The following is a 23,868-nucleotide window of genomic DNA, read 5'->3' on the forward strand; positions in this document are numbered from 1 at the left end:
TTAGTTATACATGCTTTATTTCTTTAATGGTCATCCTAGAAATTATAGTATGTAGTAATCATTTTATTTATCTCCTCCCAACTAATACTAGAACATTGAAACATTTCAGCTTTATTTATTCCTCTACTATCTTGTTATTTTTATTAGGCATTTTAAACTTATATATTTCAAATCTCACAAGATGTCAACATTTTGTTTTGTACAGTTATTTATTTAGATTGCTTACATATTTGATGTCTTGATTACTCTAAATTCCTTCTTACATTACTGTGTTTCCATCTAGAATCATTTTCTTTTTGCCTGCAGAATTTATTTAACATTTTCATTTCTTTAGTTTGAGTTTGTAGGTGACAAATTCTCACACATTTTATTAATTTAAAATGTCTTTATCTCATTTTCATTGTTCAAGGATATTTTTGTTAGGTATACAGTTCTAAGTTGATGATTGTTTTGTTTCTTTCTTTAAATATTTGTTTTCTGCCTTTCGCCATTTTTTTTTTATGGAGAAGTTAGCTGTCAGTTTTAGTATTAATGTTTGAAGTTAATTCCTCTGTGGCTTTGAAGATTTTTCTCTATGAAAACAACCTAAATGTCTTTTGATGAATGAATGGATAAAGATAATATAGCATATATAAATACAATGAAATATTGTTTGGCTTTAAAAAGGAAGGAAATTCTAAGTTTGCAACAGTATGGATGAATCTGGAGGGCATTGTGTTAAGTGAAATAAGCCACATGAGAAAAGACTGCATAGTATTAGCTATATGCTGAATATATATATATATTTTTAAAGGCAGACTCATAGAAACTGACAATAGAAAGGTGGTTATCAAGACTGAGGATGGAGAAAGGAGGGACAAGTTGGAGGAAAAATTTTTTTTCTCTTTGCTGTGGATTTTTTTGTGTCTTACCCTGATGTTCTTAGGTGTTTATGTGTATTCTACTTGATGTACATAGTACTTCTTGAATCTATGGCTTGATGTTTTTCTTCTGTTTGGAGAAATTCTTGGCTATTATTTCTTGAAAAGTTTGTTTCTGCCTATTTTCTGCTATTTCTTTCTCAGGACTGAGTTGCCCATATATTAAACCTTATGTCATGTTCCTTGTGTCTCCCATGCTCTTTTCCATGGTTTCCATACTTTTTGTTCTTAATGTTTCAGTTTGGGGTTTTCTGTTTCTTATCCTTCTGGTTGTTGTTATTGTTGTTATTGTTGTGTGTGTGTGTGTTATATCCAGTCTGCAGTTAAGCAAAATTAATCTCATATGTTTGTTTTCTGTTTTGCAATTTAAAATTAACTATGCTTATAGATATTGGTTATCTGATGAAATATTCATAGGTTTTATAAAATCTCTAATATATGTTTTTATTGTCTTCTGTTATCTTCATTAAATTCTAAACAAAATAAAGTAAAATCTTTATTTGAGTTACATGTTAGTTAATTTCCTGGACAATTCAGGGTATATTATTAGCACTCAGTAAAGTCTTTATATTTATGTGTAAAACAGGAACAGTTGATGTATCTAATCAGATAATTAGAAACAGATTTTTCATTGCTGTGAATGTTTTGTGGGACACTTGAAAGTCATGTGAAAGTGGGACAGTTTCCTAGGTGCTGGAATGTCTTGCTTATTACAAGACATCTGGAATTTATGATCCTTGTCTATTAAATGTCACTAACACTCCCACCTTTATTCTTCAAAGCAAAATTTTAAATGCCTCTTGGGGTTGCATAGTCCCTGTTTAGCAGCATGCTCTACATTAAATCATGAGGCCAGCTCACCAGTGTTGAAGTCTTTGACTCAAGGCCTGGGCTTGGCCTGACAATAGACATAGTGGAATGTGGATTTACCTGGTGGAATGTGAATGCCAGTACAACTCCCAACCATTTACTGGTTGGCCAGTTTAACTAGACCAACTGCCAAGAGACTAGCTAGAAGGAAAAGTTAGGGATGAAGGTTTTGCTGCATAGCTTCAAGTGGTATGATGCAGCTTTGGCATGCTGGAATACAGTAGCACCAGGCAGAAATAGAAGGACCCTTTTAGAACAAAAGTCTTGATGGAGACATAGGTCTAGAAGGCCGGATCTCAAATAGCACGTATTGAAATGGGCTACTGCAGCTCCAAGAGCAGCTTGGAGAGTGAAGGGCTATTGTCTGTGTATTTGACTTTCAGCGATTACATCACAAAATTGCTAGCACTTATTTAGATTTGAGAATATCTATCCATCCACCCATCCATCCATTCATTAACTCAGTCAAAATCATTATAAGTGCCTGCTATTTTTCAATCACTATGAGAATGCAAAGCTACCTCTATGTAAAGAAACTATCCTCAATTTTGGGGAGGGAGATAGATGTAAACAACTAATTATAGAACAAATGAGAATGATCTAGTGGGGAGTGGAAGACAAAAACATAAATAATTTTAATATGAGAGATAATGGTATAGCTGTACTTTAATTTCATGTGCAAACATTTTGAATGTTTGATTTTTTTCTCCATTTGCTTTAGAAATAGAAAATAAAGTCTTTGAGAGTTGAATTGCTAGAGAGAATTAAAAAAGCAATTTCAAGCTTAAGCTATCCTAGATTCTCCCTAGTAACTGGATTACTTTGAGTGGAAATATGAGACAGATTTTTTATTCACTATAGAACTTTCTGTGGTTAACATCTCCAGGAATTTATGAGGGTTATTTTGTCACTGGAGTCCTCTTAGGTTGGGCTTTTACTGAAACAGGATTGTGTTAGAACAAATGGAAAGCTGGGGGTAAAAATAGAAGAGCTAAGCCTGTGTTTCCATTGCTTCAGAATTTGGAATGTGAAGCACATTCACTGGATATTTAATTTTATTCTATATTTTGAAGAGTATTTTGTTTGTATATTACCCTAGGAGTATAATTTACACAACACTCTATAGAAGAATATTTTGTAAACATTTAAACTATAGGAAAGTAAACTTTCCCTTATCTTGGAAGCTGAAGGGATTTTCTAAATAAATCTCTAAATGCTACAAGTATTCCCTCTGTCACAGAAAATACTGTGGTCAACTGGTTAAGATAGTGGCAAGTAATCAAACTCATAGCTGACATTTATTAAGTGCTTTTTATGCAGTAGTCACTGTGCTAAGTAAGTACATTAGTTTATTTCATCTTCACTGTCACCCTATTGGGTCCTATCTTATCCTTAGTTTATATATTAGGAAATGGAAGCTCAAAAAAGCTAAATGATTTGTCTAAGTTCCCAAAGCTAGGAAGTAATTGAATCGGTATTTGAACCCAAGTTTATCACTCTACCGTATTGGCTTCCCCAGTGGCATTGGTAAAGGGTCTGCCTGCAATGTAGGAGATGCAGGAAATGAGGGTTCAATCCATGGATCAGGAAGATCACCTGGAGGAACCCACACCAGTATTCTTGCTGGAAAAATCGCATGAAAAGAGAAGCCTGTCAGGGGACTCCATGGAATCACAGAGAGTCAGATGCACCTGAGCATGCACTTACCACACTGGCATTGGTACTTGAGTTGACATGCTGGATAACTTGTTGTATAACTTTGTGTCCATAGACCAAGGCTGTGGGTACAGATGTGGGTGTGGTGGGAAAAATGGAAGCTTTAGAGTCAAATGGACATTGATTCAGATATAGGTAGAAATACCAGACCACCTGATCTGCCTCCTGAGAAATCTGTATGGAAGTCAAGAAGCAACAGTTAGAACTGAACATGGAACAACAGACTGGTTCCAAATAGGGAAAGGAGTATGTCAAGGCTGTATATTGTCACCCTGCTTATTTAACTTCTATTCAGAGTACATCATGAGAAATGCTGGGCTGAATGAAGCAGAAGCTGGAATCAAGATTGCCGGGAGAAATATCCATAACTTCAGATATGCAGATGACACCGTAATCCTTAAGGCAGAAAGCGAAGAACTAAAGAGACTCTTGATGAAAGTGACGGAGGAGAGTGAAAAATTTGGCTAAAAATTCAATATTCAGCAAATGAAGATCATAGCATCCGGTCCTATCACTTCATGGCAAATAGATGGGGAAATTATGGAAACAGAGACAGACTTTATTTTGGGAGGCTCCAAAATCACTGCAGATGGTGACTGCAGCCATGAAATTAAAAGACACTTGCTCCTTGGAAGAAAAGTTATGACCAACCTAGATGGCATATTAGAAAACAAAGACATTACTTTGCCAACAAAGGTCCATCTAGTCAAAGCTATGGTTTTCCCAGTAGTCATGTATGGATGTGAGAGTTGGACCATAAAGAAAGCTGAGCACCGATGAATTGATGCTTTTGAACTGTGGTATTGGAGGAGACGTTTGAGAGTCCCTGGGACTGCAAGGAGATCCAACCAGTCCATCCTAAAGGAAATCAGTCCTGAATATTCACTGGAAGGACTGATGCTGAACCTGAAACTCCAATACTTTGGCCACCCGATGGGAATAACTGCCTCATTTGAAAAGACCCTGATGCTGGGCAAGATTGAAGGCAGGAGGAGAAGGGGAAGACAGAGGATGAGATGGTTGGATGGCCTCAGCGACTCGATGGACGTGAGTTTGAGTAAGCTCTGGGAGTTGGTGATGAACAGGGAAGCCTGGTGTGCTGCAGTCCATGGGGTCTCAAAGAGTCTCTCAGGACTGAGTGGCTGAACTGTCAGTTACAAGCTTTGGGAATATTACCTAGACTCTCGGACTCTTGGTTTCCTTATCTGTAAAATGGAGATGACGATAATATGTATCTCAAAATATTTTAGGAAGACATATGAAAGATGTGAACATGCCAAAGCATCTGAAATCCAGAAGATGTCTTTCTTAGTTTTCTTTACTGTGCCAAAAGAACTTGGAGAAATAAGATTGGCTTTATGGAAGCAGGGCGAGCTTTGGGAACATGAGACAGGGAAATACTGAGTTAAGGAGGCAGAGAAGGTCTCCCTGGAGAGGTGATGTTTAAGCTGAGACTTGGAGGATGTGTGAAAATTACATGAAGAGGGGGTGGGAGTGTACTGTTGGAGTCATGGGGGAGTCTATTAGGCAGGTGTGTCACTTAACCTCACAGCCCTTTCCCCTGAAAATTAGCAGCACTGCCATAGTTTATCCTATCTTACTGGCCTATTAAAGTGAGAAAGTGGAAGAGTGATGTGAAATGGTAAGACTGCTCTATAGTATCTATCTATCTATATACACACTATGTACATAAAATAAAGCATGTATAGGTACATGCTAAGTCACTTCAGTTGTGTTCAACTCTGACTCTAGGACTGCAGCCTGCCAGGCTCCTCTGTCCACGGGATTCTCCAGGTAAGAATACTGGAGTGGGTTGCCATGCCTTTCTCCAGGGGATCTTCCCAACCCAGGGATCGAACCCATGTCTCTTACGTCTGCTTGCATTGGCAGGTGTGTTCTTTACCACTGGAGCCACCTGGGAAGCCCCCAAATAAGGCATACATATATATATGTAATAAAGCATTAATTGTTATTAATATTACATGATAACAGTATAGCCTAGAAGAGAAAAGGATGGATTTGAATCCCAGATCCACCCATTACTAGATGTGCTCTGGACAATTCATTCAGCCTTTTCACACCTTGTTCCTTCATTGAAAAAGTAGTGTAGTGAGGCTTTGTCCACAAGATGCCGGGAGGGCCCCTGAGATGCTGAGTGTGTGGGAGATCTGGAGAAGTACTGGCCCTTGGTACTAGCTTCTTTCCCTTTCCTTTCCTTTCATTTCTGCCCGTCCACCAGCGCTAGCTCACTATTCTAAGACATATGTACAAGAATATGATGGTAACTTGCCATGCTTTTCAGGGTTTCTTGTCAGCCAACTGAACAAAGACATTTGCTGTTGTATAAAGAAGCTGTCTTTTCATGTGTGGTTCATGATGTTGTTTTGGTATCTAAGTTGATCTTCTTATGACTGATTCCTTCAACTTTATCATTTTAAGACAACAGCAGGAGGAGATCAGGTACAAGCTAATCACTCCAGAATGCTAAAATGTGAAACTATTTCAGTCCTTGGCGTGCAGAACAAACTCCATAAGGGGGTATTGTGTGGAGCAAGGCTTCCCTGATGGCTCAATGGTAAAGAACACACCTGTCAATTCAGGAGATAACGGGTCTAATCCCTGGGCTGGAAAGATCCCCTAGAGAAGGAAATGGTAACCCACTCCAGTATTCTTGCCTGGGGTATCCCATGAACAGAGGAGCCTAGTACACTTCAGTCCATGGGGGTCACAAAAGAGTTGGACATGACTTAGACACTAAACAACAACTGCAAATTTTTTTTTTTTTTTTTTAGCAGCAGCATGATTCTTTATTTTATTCTTACATTCATTAGATACCCAGAAACAAATGCCCCTAGAATACATCATTTTAACTTCCTAAATAAATACCTTCAGCTAATTACTTCTAACAACTGCAAATTTTAAAAATGGGTCTCCAGCAGGAAGAGGATCACCATTTTCTGTTTTATTTGCCTTTGGCTTGTGTTTGTTCTTCCTGCAAGGGGGGAATTTAATGTAAATACAAGGACTCTTACCTTTTCTTACCAATAAGTGTCCTCTGCTCCCTTTTATTTGAGGGTGGATAAAGAGTTTCACATGAACTTTAAAATGAGACCAAATGAAAAAGGTACTGTTTATCTAAGCTGTCTGAGGAAGGGCGCTTGGGAAAAGAATTGAACTCTGAAATAACCTTATGAAAGTTATTGATTTGTTTCTTTATGGTTCCTTGACAAACAGGAACCATTATTTCTGTGTCCGAATTGGAGCTGGGTCAAAGAACCCTTATATATGGATTATCTTTCCTGAAAACCAGACTTGTCAGGAAAATGGACTTCCAGAAATGCAGACACGAGGCCCAGTGGAATATTGCAGTCCTTTCATGGCATTAAAGGACAAATAGACACACAGTTAGTTTTTTAAAATCTTACTGAGCACAAGAAGAAACGTTTGAGAATAACACAAAGGTTTAGGTAAATGGCTCACTCTTAGGTATTTGTTGGGTGCTTTTAACTCCCCTCCCCCCATGCCAGTTCAACTTCAAAACTCAGTTGCTTTCTACCTGTGGTTTGTAGAGAAAAGGGTACCATATTTTTGTTTTTCTCTGTCTTATATTTTGAAATTAACTTTAAAAGATCACATAAGTTACATATATTTTGCTATTGAAATAACAAAAAATATGGATAAGGATAATGGAAAGAGACAAAAATCACCAAGAATCCCTACCCAGGAATCACCAAGCACAGGAATATATTTTAATTATAAAAACACATTATATTCTGCTTATTATTTTGTAACTTGAAAGCATAATTTTGGGGTTATTTTATTCCTTCTTTCTCATTTTTGGCCTAACAAGCCAAGGAGATTTAAAATGGGATAAATAAATCAATAATTAAAATAGGGTTATTATAACATTCAGATAAAAAAATTATGTCAACAGTTGATAAACTATTATAGAATATCATAAATAATGTTTCCCCAGCAATTTGAGTACTCATGAGGGATGTAGTCATTGTTTATTTTTGGCATTAAACAAATATTTAATAAATACTTAACCGAGTGAAATAGTTTTTGTTGTTTTTTGAAGCACCTTGCTATTACTTCAACATGTCTGGGGATGGAGGCACTGTATTATCTGCAAGAACACTTTATTCACTTATTACTAGAAATATTAAAAACCATTTAGGTTGCTTTTTAGGTTTATCGTAATCTAATCCTTTAATCTACATTCTAGTGAAAAACTATTTTAAGACTATTTCTTTTGCAGAGTGTGTTAGATTGGAAGAGAGGATTATAAAGCGACAGAATTGCAATGGTAACATGGAAAATCTGTAAAATTTACTTTACAGTGTTATTTCTTTGGACTTTATGGCTTTATCCAGTTTTAGCAATCGAGGAACTCTAGTATCCCTTCTTTCATAAAGCAATTTTATGGTACCATAGAAATTGATTCCTAAAGTTTTAGACCTGAAGAATATATGGCCATCAATCTAGGTGTTGGTAAAGGGCTCATTCAGAGAAGGCAATGGCACCCCACTCCAGTACTCTTGCCTGGAAAATCCCATGGATGGAGGAGCCTGGTAGGCTGCAGTCCATGGGGTCGCTAAGAGTCTGATACGACTGAGCGACTTCACTTTCACGCATTGGAGAAGGAAATGGCAACCCACTCCAGTGTTCTTGCCTGGAGAATCCCAGGGACAGGGGAGCCTGGTGGGCTGCCGTCTATGGGGTCACACAGAGTCGGACACGACTGAAGCGACTTAGCAGCAGCAGCAGATGAAGAAAATTTTTTTTTGTAATTTGAAAGTGAAAGTTGCTCAGTCATGTCCAACTTTTTGCTACCCCGTAGACTGTAGCCTGCCAGGCTCTTCTGTCCAAAGAATTCTCCAGGCAAGATTACTGGAGTGGATTGCTATTCCCTTTGCTAGGGCATCTTCCCAACCCAGAGACTGAACCCAGGTCTCCTACATTGCAGGCAGATTCTTTACCATCTGAGACACCAGGGCAGTCCTTGTAGTTTGGTTCCAATGAACTAATAAGCTTCAACATTATGGGGGTTTTGTAGTGAATGTCATTGAAATATTGTTTTCTCAAGACCTCTCATCCTAACTGGGATATCTCAAGTCATGGGGAAAGAAATTTCCTTCAGGATAAGTATTTGGGTTGTTCACTAATGAAGTCAGCCGAATCTCAGTAATTGTGCTCAGTGGAGGGGCTATACATAGAGGAATAAAGCTAGCTCTCCTTCCTGGAAGTGGCATACAGGAGGAAATATGGATATGTGAACAAATTCAGGAATGCTCCCTGGGCCCAGAAATTTCGTTTTTAATTAACATATTGAAAAATCATGTTTCTACAAATGAAAATGAAAAAATATTCCATGTTTATAGGACATTCTGTTTAGAGTTGAGTGAGCTGCGTCCAGTGATTGAAAGCTGTTAAAAGGTATACTGGACTATTTTGGAGTCTAGAGTCACTGAGGAAATAGTTGAGGTGTGGGGAAGAACTTAATTCCTGGTGTAGAATGGAGGGAGTTTTAAAGCCACCCTGGGTTGAAGCGAGTACCTGGAACTGGTGTGGTCATCTGAGGTCTGAGTGAAAAGGAAGATGGGTTCATGGTTAAACGCTTTTCCAATGACCTAAGTGGTCTTGAAAATGCAATCTATGGATTTATTCATTTCTTCTAATGCAACATTCCTGGGTCTTGCCAGTGAAAGTGAAAGTTGCTTAGTCGTATCCGACTCTGCAATTCCTTGGACTATACAGTCCCTGGAATTCTCTAGGCCAGAATACTGGAGTGGGTAGCCATTCCCTTCTCCAGGGGATCCTCCCAACCCAGGGATCAAACCCAGGTGCAGATTCTTTACCAGCTGAACCACAAGGGAAGCCCTTTCAGTGCTTGGGTGCTAATTAAATAACAGCTTCACTCTGTTTTGCCTGTAGTGGGAAGATGGGAAAGACAGGGTCCTTAGGGGAATATTTTCACTCCAAGAAAAAGAAATGTTTAGAAAGATACTTGCTAAATGCCTATGACATCGTAGGGAGAATTTGGAAATAACAATAAATTACATTAAAAATAAATAATGGGCCTTTGATAAGTTCCAGGCACTGTTCAGATCTCTTTAAGCACATCGTCTCATCTGATCTTTTCACGGACCCTATGAGTGTAGTTCTTTATCTGCTTTACAGATGAGGAACCTGGGACGTGGAAACCTTGATAAAATGGACTCACTGTTAATGACTGGTTCAAATCCAGTACCCTGATTTCAGAGTCTGGGCTCTTAGGTCTCAGACAGCTTTGTGAACTTGAGCAAATTGCTCAATCTCTAACTTGTTTCCTCATGTTGGAATAGTCGCAATAATTACAGTACCAGCTTCATAGGGTTGTTGTTTCTCTAAGAGTTTCACAAAGCGCTGATGCACACTGACTTCCCTCTCCACTGGGCTCAGCCCTCTCTGGTGATGGCAGAGGCCAGGAAGATGATCGAGGCCAGCCTGCTCCAGCGCTGCAAGCGCCTTCTCCTACCAGCACTTCCTGTCAGCACAGGATACGTGATCAATAAACAGCAGCTGCTGACTTCATGAAGTTGTCATTTTTATTTCATCTGTATCCAGAAGCTGATACTATTTTCTTAAATCATATATTTATGATTTAAGGAACAGGGAACATATATTACATTGTGCTTGAGAATGAATTTCTTTTTTCCCCCCTCACCTATTTGTCATTGCTTTTTGGGTTAAGAGTAGACTGTGGTTGGCACACAATTGTCATTTCAGAAGAATGTGCTGTAACATAAAGAGAAAGAAATTCAGAGCTATTCCAAGTCAGGTTCCAGTATGCATTTACTTTAATTCAAGTTTCTCATGAATTAGGCACTGGGAATGTCATCTCACCTCAGATAGGTTTTGTATTTCTTCTATCACTTGGGGTTTGAAGCACATTCCCTAAAAGCTTATACATTTAACATTTCTGAACAGAAAGGACGACTTCATTTTTCCTTGAGAGTGTTATGCATAATCCATATAAGTCTGTACCAGTGTTGGTATCTCAGACATGGTCCTTCAAAGAAACAGAACAAATAGGAAACATATATATTAGGTTGGCCAAAAGGTTCATTTGGGTTTTTTCCATAAGATGTTATGGCCAACCATATGTATATGTATGGGGGTGGGGAGAGGGAGAGAAAGAAAGAGGGAAAAGTAGAGGGAGGAAGTTATTTTAAGGAATTGGCTCATATGATTGTGGGGACTGGCAAGTTTGAAGCCTGTAGGGCAGGCCAACAGGCTGGAAACTCAGGCAGAATTTCTGTGATACAGTCTTGAGGCTGAAATCTTCTTCAGGAAACCTTGTTTTTCTCTTAAGGCTTTCAGTTGTTTGGATGAGGTTCATCCACATTGTTGAGGGTAATCTCCTTTGCTTAACTGATGATACATGTTAATCACATCTATGATATACCTTCACAGCAACATCTAGGCTTGTATTTGACCAAACAGCTAGGTACCATAGTCTAGCCAAGTTGACACAGAGGTTAACTGTCACATTTGGTGTCTGCCTTTGTGTGATAGCATCTTTTACTAGCACCCATGCTTTTCCCAGCTCATCACAGTTCAGGTTAGTGCTAATAGTTTGTGACTCTACCAAGAGTTTAGAAGTTTCCCTTACTTCTCTCCAGTGTATTTGAGTAGTACTTCAGTTATTCGAGGACAAAAGGATGAGGAAGTATAGAAAGGAGGACAAAACCTGCACTAAGCGACTTGTGCACTGTGAACGTTTGGTTTAGAAAGACCTCCAGTGTGCCGGGCCCAGGACACTGCCTGCCTTGGGGTGCTCACAGGCTGGTCTGGGCAGGGTAACAGGAATTTGTGAGTGCAGTAAAAGTGTAGCAATATGTACAAGAGACAGTGGGGTTCCAGAGAAGGCATGAAGAGTCACACCCGAGTGGAGGATGCCGTGCGTAGGCTTAAGGGTTAGGAAATGATTCACTCTGAGGTTGAGGCTTACCTCTGAGGCTTACCTCAGAAGAAATGTGTCGGTCTGCAAGCTCTCTTTGGGAGAGTCAAGGAGAAGAGGGAACCAGGAAGAAGATAAGCTGTTGGGCCAGGAGAAAGGAGGCTGGGGCTGTCCAATGGCTTGACCATCTAGCGTGGACAGACAGAAGTCTCAGAGCTGTCAGATTTGCTGAGGCTAGGGCGAGAGGCAAGGGCCAGGTGATGGGTCTACACTTTATCCCATCAGAGGTAAAGGTGAGCTGTGGAATAGCTGAGTGTGAGCAGATTTAGTACCAAAGAACTGGGAAGTGAAGTGTGAGAGGCTCAAAGTACCCAATGGCAAAAGCTGCTCTTAGGAAGCTGGTTAGTGCTAGTCCAAGCGTCATTTTCCTCTGGACACACTCTGATGGTTTCTGCTAGTTAGCAGCACAGAGAAACCTCAAGTCAGGGAGCAACTTGTCCTCCTGAGATTTCAGTCCAATCGATTGTTTTTACTCTGGAAATCGACAGCTCTCTGCTGCATGCCCTTGTCTTTGAGTACGTGGGTTGACTATGGCGAAATGGATTAGGCTGCTTTTATAGCTTCTTGGGGTTTAATCAGTACCCAGCAAGCTCTGCATGTGCCTATGACTTTCCTTTGCCTTTTAAATGTTCAGGCTGTGGGGCTGTTGATGGCACCACTTCTATGTACTCCTACCTTGACTGATCAGTTTTTAACTCAGAGCTTATGCTTCTTTGCAGGATGCCACCATTTGGAAGCCCGATTCATGCCAGAACTGCCGTTGCCATGGTGATATCGTTATCTGCAAACCCGCTGTTTGCAGAAACCCTCAGTGTGCCTTTGAGAAGGTATGGTGTCCTAATTGTTTTCTAAATGTAAAGCTGGGGAAGAGTAGGCTGTTTGCATTTTTTCGATCATTTGGTTTTGACACTTATCACAACCTCTAATTGCAAAGTTTAGGAAATACAGGAGACAGTTTTAGCATATCATTTCTAAGAATGTCTTAATTTCTTTGTTGGACATTTACTCTGAATCAGGCACTCAAGGTTAAAACTTAAAGGTCTTACAGTGTTACCCCATTTAAAGTGTTATCCCATTTGAAGTTCTGTGGAGTAGGTATCTATAGCCCCACTTTACAGAAATGGAAAGTGTAACATGGAGATTTTAGGCAGCTTAATATGATTATGTAGTTAAGAAGCTGCTGTCCAGAGATCTTCCCTGGATCTGACAATTGCCATAGCTACTGATACTAGCCACACCATTTCACAAGCCACTGAATGCATTGCAAGTCAGGATTGACTTCTCGAAGATGACTTTCTAACTACATTGTTTATTCTGTGACTGACTGTATCATTGGGCTACCTACGATCATAGGATAGACTTTAATCAAGAAATCTGGTGTTTAACCAAATGTGTGTGGGATGTTTCCTCATTTCCCCTTTATTAAACTGCTTTATTTTTACTTTTTGACGATACATCTATTCTGTTGGAATTTTTTCTCCCCGGGTACTGACTCTTTTCTTTTTAAAGTAAGTCTGCTTACAAACAACAAAAAATTTTAAGCTTCAAATTTGAACATTGGAAACTCCCTGGAGAAGACCAATTATTTTCTTTAAAAAGCTTTCTGTCAGTTTCACAAACACAGTTTATTTTTCTAGAGTTTTCCCTCCCCACCCCATAATAATTATTCTTGAGTCATTATGCCATCTAATGCTAAAAAGGTTCTGTTTGTTTCTAACATCGGAGTGAAATTTTTGTATCCCTTTAATAGTATTCCTAGATTTCTTCTTGGCTATATTTCTGAGAAGCTGAGTGTACATTAAATGTTGGTAAATTTGGTAGTATTTTGTTGTCTGTTCTGCGGCTTTCTATTTTATAGAGTGAGTACTCCTAAAAGATCTCCACTTTGCTCACTGAGTAACTCATGTCAGAATTTGAGCTGGTTTTATAAGGGCCATGAAGACATGCCCTCCTCCACTTCATGTGAATAATTATGGTTTCATGGAAGAAGCCTTGAATCGAATGTTGGAAGACATAGACGGTGCTACTGAAACCTGGATCTGCTCTCTACCAGGGGTCAACAGACTAAACCTGGCCTGCTGCCTTTTTTTGTTTTGAACTGTGAGCAAAGAATGTTTTTTTTATTTTTAAATGGTTGGAACAAACCAACAGAACAGTATTTTGTGATGTGAAATTTATATGAAATCAAGTTTCAGTATCCATAAATAAAGTTTTATTGAAACACAGGCACACTCATTTATTTAAGTATTATCTATAGCTAGCTGCTTTTGTCCTACAATGACAGTTATGTAGTTGGGGTATAGACCATATGTGACCCCCAAAGGCTAAAATATATCTGGCCCTTTACAGAAAATATTTCTGACCTTTGTTCTGTACCAAGCATGATTTTGTCCTTCCCTAATTTGCTCATCTCGTGAATTTTCTCAGCAAATGGCAACTCCTTTCTTCCCATTGCTCTGGTCAGAAAATGTAGCATCATCCTCCCCACTTTCTCTTACATCCCGTATCCAGTATACTAGCAGATTCCCAGCTTTTCCTTCATAAAACAGTATATTTCAGATGCAACTTCTCTGCTTTTCCTTTGGTTTTACCTATTATCATTTTTTTGCCTGCATTCTTCCAGTGTCCTCTTCACTTGTTTCACTGTTTTCGTACTGGCCTTTTTCACTGTAATATTGATATAGAAGTTGGAGGGGGGGGATCCTATTAAAATTTAAGTCAGATCGTGTTGCTTTTCTCCTTAAGTCCCTCCAATAGCTTTCAATGGCTTCTCTCCTCACTTTGAGTAACTCCTCACAGTGTCCTGTAAAGTGCTGCTGCTGTTGTTTAGTCATTAAGTCAAGTCCAACTCTTTGCGACCCCATGGACTGTAGCCTGCCAGGCTCCTCTGTCCAGATGTTCCAGGCATGAATATGGGAGTGGGTTATCATTTCCTTCTCCAGGGAATCTTCCTGACCCAGAGACTGAACCCAGAGAAGCTGCATTGGCAGCCAGATTCTTTACCACCAGCAAAGCCAACCCTCCGATCAACTGATTCCTCTCCCTGCTCTTTCTGCTTCAGACACCAAGCCTGCTTGCTATTTCCTGGATTTGTCCAGGGAATGCTTCTGCCAGGCATACTTCTGCCATTAAGGCTTTTGTGCTCTGCTCTTCTCCCTGACATTCTATCTGGGTCTTCTCAGATGACTAAGTAGTAAAGAATCCACCTACAGTGAGGGAGACGTGAGTTCAATCCCTGGGTCAGGAAGGTCCCCTGGAGAAGGAAATGGCAACCCACTCCACTATTCTTACCTGGAGAATTCCATGGACAAAGGAATCTGGTGGGCTATAGTCAATGGGATCACAATAGAGTCAAACAAAATTTAGTGACCAAATATCCATCTATCTATCTATCATCTATTTATCTATTTTAATCCTTTACTTTCTCTAAGTCTTGCCTGAATGCCATTCTATTTGAAATTGCAGTTCTTCACCTCTACCACATATTTCCTATTTCTTTTCCATGCTTTATTTTTCTTCCTGGCACTAACACTGTCTGGACATACTCTATATTTTACTGAAAGTTCTTGTTTACTCTTTTATTTGCTGTGATTCCTCAGCACCTACAATTGCACCTGACACATGGTAGGCCCTCAATAAATATCTTTTGACTGACTGAATGAATGAATGAGAGATGAAGCTAGAGAGTTGGTAAGTTCAAGGTTATGGAGAGCTTTGTATGCTGTACTGTGGGGCTTGGAATTTTATTTTTAAGTTGGTAGAATACTAATGAAGATTTTAAGCCATGTGGGTAGGATGGCCCACTTTTTGAAAAATCTTTCTGGTTTTTCAAAGATAATGCATAATATTGGAGATAAGGAGATGAGTTCAAAGGTTGTGAGAATAATCCAGATGAAAGGGTGAATACCTGAATCAGAGCACTGGTAGTGTAGGAGTCAAGAGGAAAGGGCAGGGCCTGCCCTGGTAGTCCAGAGGCTAAGACTTCATGCTCCCAGTGCAGGGGGTCTGTGTTTGATCCCTGGTTGGGAAACTAAGATTCCACATACAGCAACTAAAGATCGTGTGCTGCTACTAAGACCCAGTGCAGCCAAATAAATAATAAAAAGAGGAAAGGGGAGACAGGAATCAAGACCATCTCCAAGAAAAAGAAATGCAAAAAAGCAAAATGACTGTCTGAGGAGGCCTTACAAATAGCTGTGAAAAGAAGGGAAGCGAAAAGCAAAGGAGAAAAGGAAAGATATACCCATTTGATTCAGAGCTCCAAAGAGTATCAAGGAGAGATAAGAAAGCCTTCCTCAGTGATCAGTGCAAAGAAATAGAGGAAAACAATAGAATGGGAAAGACTAGACATCTCTTCAAGAAAATTAGAGATACCAAGGGAACATTTCATGCAAAGATGGGCTTGATAAAGGACAGAAATGGTAGGGACCTAACAGAAGCAGAAGATATTAAGAAGAGATGGCAAGAATACGCAGAAGAACTGTACAGAAAAGATCTTCACGACCCAGATAATCATGATGGTGTGATCACTCACCTAAAGCCAGACATCCTGGAATGTGAAGTCAAGTGGGCCTTAGGAAGCATCACTACGAACAAAGCTAGTTGTTGGGGGCCAGAGTGAGGCATTCAGCCTGTGGCAAAGGCAGGATCAAGCCTCAGGAGTCCCCCTGGAAATCCTCGAGCATCTACCCCCATAACCAGAGCCTGCCTACTTTACTACTTTATGCTCTCACCTACACCTCTGACTTTATGGGGGGCTGTCCCCCACCACCTCTTTCGGAGAAGGAGTTAACCTAGGGCTCCAGTTAAAAAAATCCTGGGCGTGACAAGAGTGTTTTAACCTACAAACTCCTCTGAAGGTTCTCTGGCCTGCCTGACAGGCTCATCCGGCCACATGTGATTGCTCACAGCCTCCCAACCGTGAGAGGCACGAGATGCTTTAAACCCTCTAAAAACAGGTTCTTTAGAGAAGTTAGAAAACTGTAAGTATAGTGGGCTGATTAGAAATTATATTGGTGAAGGGTTTTTCATTTGTTGAGCCAATGTTTGTTGCTAAGTCTCCATATCCCCTGCCTTTACACACATTAATGAATATATAGAAGAAATAAGTATTAACCTTTGATATTAATCACGTTAGACCTTAGGCTAAGTAAATTCTTTCCTTAACTAAAACCCACTACACCCTCACCCTATAGGAATGTAACTTTATTTGGGTGGCGTCTGTTTTGAGAATAATCACCCCTGGAGAAATAAGTGTCCTGGTTGACTGACCACTTCACAAGGAGAGGGTCATAAATTGTCAGCAGGCCCCCTGGGCAGAAGATGATGTAACACCCCAACACTCCTAAGACCTCTGTATACATTTGTATGAAGCACCTGACTTTGATAAAAGTCAGGACTGCTGACCCCACATGACTTTTGCATAACATCTCAGTGTATAAAAGTAGACCATGGAAAATAAAGAATTGGGATCAGTTTCTCGAAATACTGGTCTCCCCATGTCGCTCTCTCTCTCACTCTGGCTGAGTTTCCATCTGGAGCGCAGAACCCGCCATGCTTACTAATTATGCCTGGGCTTCTAAGATCCGACTGGGGAGGCCTCAGTGTCTCCTCTCCTTCGGGAGAATGGAAGGACGCCTGCGGCCTACGTAAGTGGTGCAAACTTCTTGTCTTGAAGTTTTATTGGTCTCCTGCATAAACCAAGCTACTCAGCCTCTTTTCTCCACTGAATTTTCCTACTGAGCTATCCTCATTCTATTACTCTTTACATCTCTAATTAATATCTAATTGAAGCTATTGTATCCTGATCCTCGCCAAAGCCATCCCCACTTTGAATACCCTGTATCAGCCGGGGCTGGATCCTGGCAGGTGGCGCCCGAGAGCTAGTGGAGGTGATGGAATTCCAGTTGAGCTATTTCAAATCCTAAAAGATGATGCTGTGAAAGTGCTGCACTCAATATGTCAGCAAATTTGGAAAACTCAGCAGTGGCCACAGGACTGGATAAGGTCAGTTTTCATTCCAATCCCAAAGAAAGGCAATGCCAAAGAATGCTCAAACTACCGCACAATTACACTCATCTCACACGCTAGTAAAGTGATGCTTAAAATTCTCTGAGCCAGGCTTCAGCAATGTGTGAACCGTGAACTTCCAGATGTTCAAGCTGGTTTTAGAAAAGGCAGAGGAACCAGAGATCAAATTGCCAACATCTGCTGGATCATGGAAAAATCAAGAGAGTTCCAGAAAAACATCTATTTCTGCATTATTGACTATGCCAAAGCCTTTGACTGTGTGGATCACAATAAACTGTGGAAAATTCTGAAAGAGATGGGAATACCAGACCACCTGACCTGCCTCTTGAGAAACCTGTATGCAGGTCAGGAAGAAACAGTTAGAACTGGACATGGAACAACAGACTGGTTCCAAATAGGAAAAGGAGTACATCAAGGCTGTATGTTGTCACCCTGGTTATTTAACTTCTATGCAGAGTACATCATGAGAAACGCTGGGCTGGAGGCAGTACAAGCTGGAATCAAGATTGCCGTGAGAAATATCAATAACCTCAGATATGCAGATGACACCACCCTTATGGCAGAAAGTGAAGAAGAACTAAAGAGCCTCTTGATGTAAGTGAAAGAGGAGAGTGAAAAAGTTGGCTTAAAGCTCAACATTCAGAAGACTAAGATCATGGTATCCAGTCCCATCACTTCATGGCAAATAGATGGGGAAATAGTGGAAACAGTGGCTGACTTTATTTTGGGGGCTCCAAAATCACTGCAGATGGTGATTGCAGCCATGAAATTAAAACACGCTTACTCCTTGGAAGGAAAGTTATGATGAACCTGGACAGCATATTAAAAAGCAGAGACATTACTTTGTCAACAAAGGTCCATATAGTCAAGGCTATACTTTTTCCAGTGGTCATGTACAGATGTGAAAGTTGGACTATAAAGAAAGTTAAGCACTGAGGAATTGATGCTTTTGAACTGTGGTGTTGGAGAAGACTCTTGAGAGTCCCTTGGACTGCAAGGAGATCCAACCAGTCCATCCTAAAGGAGATCAGTCCTGGGTGTTCATTGGAAGGAATGATGTTGAAGCTGAAACTCCAAAACTTTGGCCACCTGATGCAAAGAGCTGACTCATCTGAAAAGACCCTGATGCTGGGAAAGATTGAGGGCAGGAGGAGAAGGGGATGACAGAGGATGAGATGGTTGCATGACATCACTGACTCAATGGACATGGGTTTGGGGTGGACTCTGAGAGTTGGTGATGGACAGGGAGGCCTGGCCTGCTGTGGTTCATGGGGTCGCAAAGAGTTGGACACTACTGAGTGACTGAACTGAAATGAAGGAAGAAATTAGCAGAACTGAATGAAGTAGGAGAGTCAGAGAAAGGAAAAGGAGAGATGACTCTCATATTTATGAGTTGATGACTAATTGGTTAGCAGAGCCACAAACTGATATTGAGAATATAGGAGAATGAGGAAAAGAATCCTATCTGGGAACAAAATGATAATTTCAGTTTGGACACATTGAGTTTGAAGTGTTTGTGGAAGAGAAAGGTAGATATGTCCAAAAGGCAGCAAGATGTGTGACTGTAAAGCTCAGAGGAGAAGCATGTGCTGTGCTCAGTCATGTCTGACTCTTTGCAGCCCCATGGTCTGTAACCCTCCATGCATGGAATTTTCCAGGCAAGAATACCGGAGCAAGTTGCCATTTCCTACTCCAGGGATCCTCCTGACCCAGGGACCAAACTCACATCTCCTAGGTCTCCTGCATTGGCAGGTGGGTTCTTTGCCACTGACACTACCTGGGAAGCCCAGAGTTGGAGACGTTACATGGGTATCAGTAGCAGGAACACAGGAGTATAAACCTATAGGATGAGTGAGCTTATCCAAAGAGATTGTGTGAAAAAAGAATAGAAGATCAAAGACGAGATTTGGGTAGCACAATCATTAAAGGAAAGATGAACATAAGAGAAGAAACTTAGGAAGATTAAGAAGACATGGTCAGAGAGGTAAAGGGTAAGGAATGGTCAGAGGAGAGAAGAATGATGTGATAGCTAGAATAGAGTGTTTCCAGAAGGAGTTTATATTGACAGTGTTGATCCCACGACAGAGAGAAAGTGTGAGAAAATTTAATATGTTTCATTGAGTTTGGCAACCTGTTGGCCACTGGTGGTCCCGCTGAAGTTGGTGGCAGTGAAGTGGTGGGTGTGGTTGCTGTATTATAGAGGCGTGAGGAGTGGATGGTTAGTGGGCCTTGGATGGCCAAGTACAGGCTACTCCTTCAGGGAGCTTCAGTGAGAATGGAAGAGAGAAATGGGACATTAGGTGCACACCACTACATCTGTGAAGTTTCTTTGAACCTCTGTCCCCAGTCATCAAGCCTCCTGGGTGTTGCCATGTGCTTGCCCTTATACTGCCCTTGACCAGACTACAAATGCCTCTGTATTTGTTTGCTTCTTCCTCCATACTCTTAGCTCCTTGAGAGCAGCAACCCTCCTCTTCACTATATGTAGCCCATCGAACAGCACAGTGCATGGCACACAGAAGATACTTAATCAATATTTGTAAAATGACCAAACAAGGGAAGGAGAGGGTTTTTTTTTCTTTGCTTTTGATATTTCTATGAACTTGATATTACTATGATCACCTTGGGAGGCAAAGGGGAATGACCTTGAAGAGAGAGAGAAATTGAAGATTTGGAGAGTGGGGGAAACACAATGATAGAACTAGAAAAACCCTTTAAAATTGATTGTCAGACTTTCTCATTTTATAGACCAAAAAAAAAAAAAAACAGATTTTTTCGTTCTTTAGTCACTTGCTCAAACATACAGCACTAGAAAGTGGCACTCCCATGACAAGAACCTTCGTTCCTGGCTCATGAGTCGATGCAATTTCTACTCCACCGTGTTTTCCCTTGTGTTTCTCAGGTTCATATGTTGTTTTTCACATCTGCTGGGTAGACTTACATTAGTTCACGGCACAAGTTAATGAATCAGCATTGTCAGTCAGTCAGGTCAGTCACTCAGTCACGTCCGACTCTTTGCGACCCCATGGACTGCAGCACGCTGGGGTTCCCTGTCTGTCATCAACTCCTGGAGCTTGCTCAAACTCACGTCCATCGAATTGGTGATGCCATCCAACCATCTCTTCCTCTGTCATCCCCTTTTGCTGCCTTCAATCTTTCCCAGTATCCGGGTCTTTTCCAATGAGTCAGTTTTTCACATCAGGTGACCAAAATATTGGAGTTTCAGCTTCAGCATCTGTCCTTCCAATGAGTATTCAGGACTGATTTCCTTTAGGATTGACTGGTTCGATCTCCTTGCAGTCCAAGGGACTCTCAAGAGTCTTCTCCAACATCACAGTTCAAAAGCATCAATTCTTCGTTGCTATTATACCCTAAACTAAATTGTTATTGTTATTAATAGTATTTTGGATTCCTATCATTTTTAAAAAATTTTAAAAATCTGTTTTGCAATTTATGTTTGGCTCCGGAATTAACTGGAAATAACCTAATGTTAATTGTAGTTCTGTTCGATATTTGTATCTATCTCTCTATCATCTGTCTATTCATTGTATCATCATTTATAATAGATTCTATATTCTTATCCTGTATCCATATAGAATAGCTAGCTACAGAGTCAAAGAAAAGGGTCAGAGAGAGACAGACAGATATGAGAAAAATTGAAGGAATGAGAATAGAGGCTTTTAGAATATTGACTGTCTAGCCTGGAACCAACTTTCAGGATTTCTGAAGAACATATATACAGAGAGGACAGTGCCATGCAAAAGGGTACTGTATTATTAATGCATGGAGGGATTTTTGGCTGCAAACTTCAATGCAGAGTATTTACCTAATCAAGTTGTTGTAATAAATTATATGTATATACATGTACATAAACATGTGTATCATATGCTTAGAAGAGTACCTGGCTATTCTAAGTACTCTGTTTTAGCTGTGATTGTCACATGGTCATCATCATTATTGTTAGTTGGTTCCTCTAGATCCTAGGCAAGCAATCTTCATTGGTGTCTTGTTCCCAAGCCACCACTTCCTAAGCTCCCAGTGCAAAGCCTGCAGGGCAATAGGCTTATGTGTTCCATACATCCCACAACTCAGGAAGCTATGCATGGTTACAGGGTAAGGTAGCAAGAACTCCCTATCTTTCGTTCTCCAAGTCCTACATGCAAAACTCTTCGCCCCTCCTTTAGCCCCAAATCACCTCTTTTGTGTTCCCACGGAAGGTCAATAGGTCAACACTCAAAATAGGGAACATCTACTCACAAATAAACAATATTATATTCATAAAATGAGTTTTGAGGGGCAAATCTGAGGATAGATATATAAATATATAAACCAAATCTGATGTATGTATCAAACACAACTAATTTGGGGCATAAAATATCCCTTGAAGTCTTCCATCTTGCCTGCCTTTCTCTCTGCTTCCATATTAGAATAGAAACAACACTTGGATTATCTCATTTTAAATCTATATGCTCAGTGGGATTTAGGTTCATATATTTTCTAAATTTACTGTCTCAGTGGAAGTTAGATAAGTACAGGTTCTACTTGGGGTTCAGAGGGTACTTTTGTGAGTAGTCATTGATGTTGCACTGTATATACCATTTTAGAAAATTCCACGCCATATGTTTTATCCTTTATTAAGCAAATAAGAAATTGTTGATCACTGTTACTCGTGTATTTATCTGTTTAGTGGATTAACAGTTGTGAAATCATAGTTTTATTCTCACCCACATTATTGGGTGGAGAATATACATATTGTAGATGTAATATTATTTGTAATTGTTGTATGTACAATTAACATTCTCTTGTAGGTACAATTTATTTTAATGGCCACAGCCCCAAGTAGCAAAGAAACATTAAAGCATATGTAATGTTTTGAATCTATCAGCTGAATTCTTTGTAGACTTTTATTCTGTGGACAGGTCATGATTTCCTGGTTAATTCAGGATCTTTTACCACTATTTTTGATCAAAATCACTAATTACCTGTTCTGCCACATTTCTAGACTTGAGGAAATGCTAAGTGGAAGAGCAGGATAAATCCGGGGGTCTAGAAGGCTATTATTTTGGGGTAGGGGTCATGCCATGTGGCATGTGGGATCTTCGTTCCCTGACCACGAATTGAACCTGTGACCTCTGCATTGGAAGCACAAACTCTTAACCACTGGACCTCCAGGAAAGTCCCCAGAGGGTCTAGAAGGATCATTAAGCCCCAAAGACCCACATACATGGTACCATTTTAATCATCTTGAATAAACAGATCCTTCACAGTGGCAAATCGATGGTTAATTAACATGTGACAACCTCCCAGTAAATCTTGGGGTATCACATGGATGTCTATTCTCTTGAAAGCATCACGGGCATTGATAAGAAACACAATTGCAACAGCAGAGGCCTTGCTAAACAATGTAGATCTTTATTGGAGCCCAGGAATTCTGCCCGGATACCCACAGCACATGTGATACCTCCACAGAGATGCTGTTTCCTCTCCCAGCTCTGTCCTTCAGTCACCTGCCCCTTGCGCTTTGCTCCTCTGCCCCAGGTAAACATCAACATTAGAACTCCAGCTCCCCCTCACGCTCTCCCCTTCTCCCCACAGCCAGCCTGTTGCTGACTCCATAAGGCCTCTATAACATGTTAGAAGACCTGCCAACTCTGTGGCTAGCCCCGCCCAAGTCTTCTCCATTACAGGGAGATACAGCTCTTCTATCACCCCCAACTGCTTTTCTGGTCTGACACTCACATGGAGCATTTCTATATTTCTAGTGAAGAAAATCCTTCACTTCATTACGTGTGAAAAGATGTAGACCATTTTCAAGGAACCCACTTTCACAACGGGGCTCCTTTTAGCTTTGAGAGAAGCTCCTCATGACAGAGAGTCCTTTTTGTTAGTGTATTCTGTTTATCCTGTTTATTGTTGTCACCCGTGGCAACTCACGAGATTTAGTGAATTCGATATGACTGTGTTCACTGCTGCTATTTTACACTGAGCTGCTTTTAAATGTTCAGGGGGAAGTGCTTCAAATACCCGCCAACCAGTGCTGCCCTGAATGTGTGCCAAGGATGCCTGGATCTTGCCATTATGAAAAGAAAATTCACGGGGTAAGTATTTTCTAACCCGTGGTTGATTCCTTGTCTGTAGATCAGTGACAAAGGAAAGCTGAATGCTAAACTTGTGTTGACACGAGAGGATTTTTTTCTCCTTTGTTTGGGCTAGGGAGGACCTCAGCCTTATTTGACTTTCCGTGGGCACTTAGGTTTCTTGGATAAGATTAAAACTGTCCTATTTATTTCAGAGGCCCAGGTAAATATTTGCTGATTGAATTTGTGT

General features: G+C 40.4%; 1 protein-coding gene across 1 annotated transcript in view; it reads left to right on the plus strand.

Moving 5' to 3' along the window:
* Positions 1-23,868, plus strand: part of FRAS1 (Fraser extracellular matrix complex subunit 1) — a 534,366-nt gene that overhangs the window by 181,456 nt on the left and 329,042 nt on the right. Inside the window, 2 exon segments of the mRNA XM_059887796.1 lie at positions 12,231-12,338; positions 23,547-23,639. Of these exon segments, the coding sequence (XP_059743779.1) occupies positions 12,231-12,338; positions 23,547-23,639 (201 nt within the window).

This window comes from Bos taurus, chromosome 6, assembly GCF_002263795.3.
Source record: "Bos taurus isolate L1 Dominette 01449 registration number 42190680 breed Hereford chromosome 6, ARS-UCD2.0, whole genome shotgun sequence".
NCBI lineage: Eukaryota > Metazoa > Chordata > Mammalia > Artiodactyla > Bovidae > Bos > Bos taurus.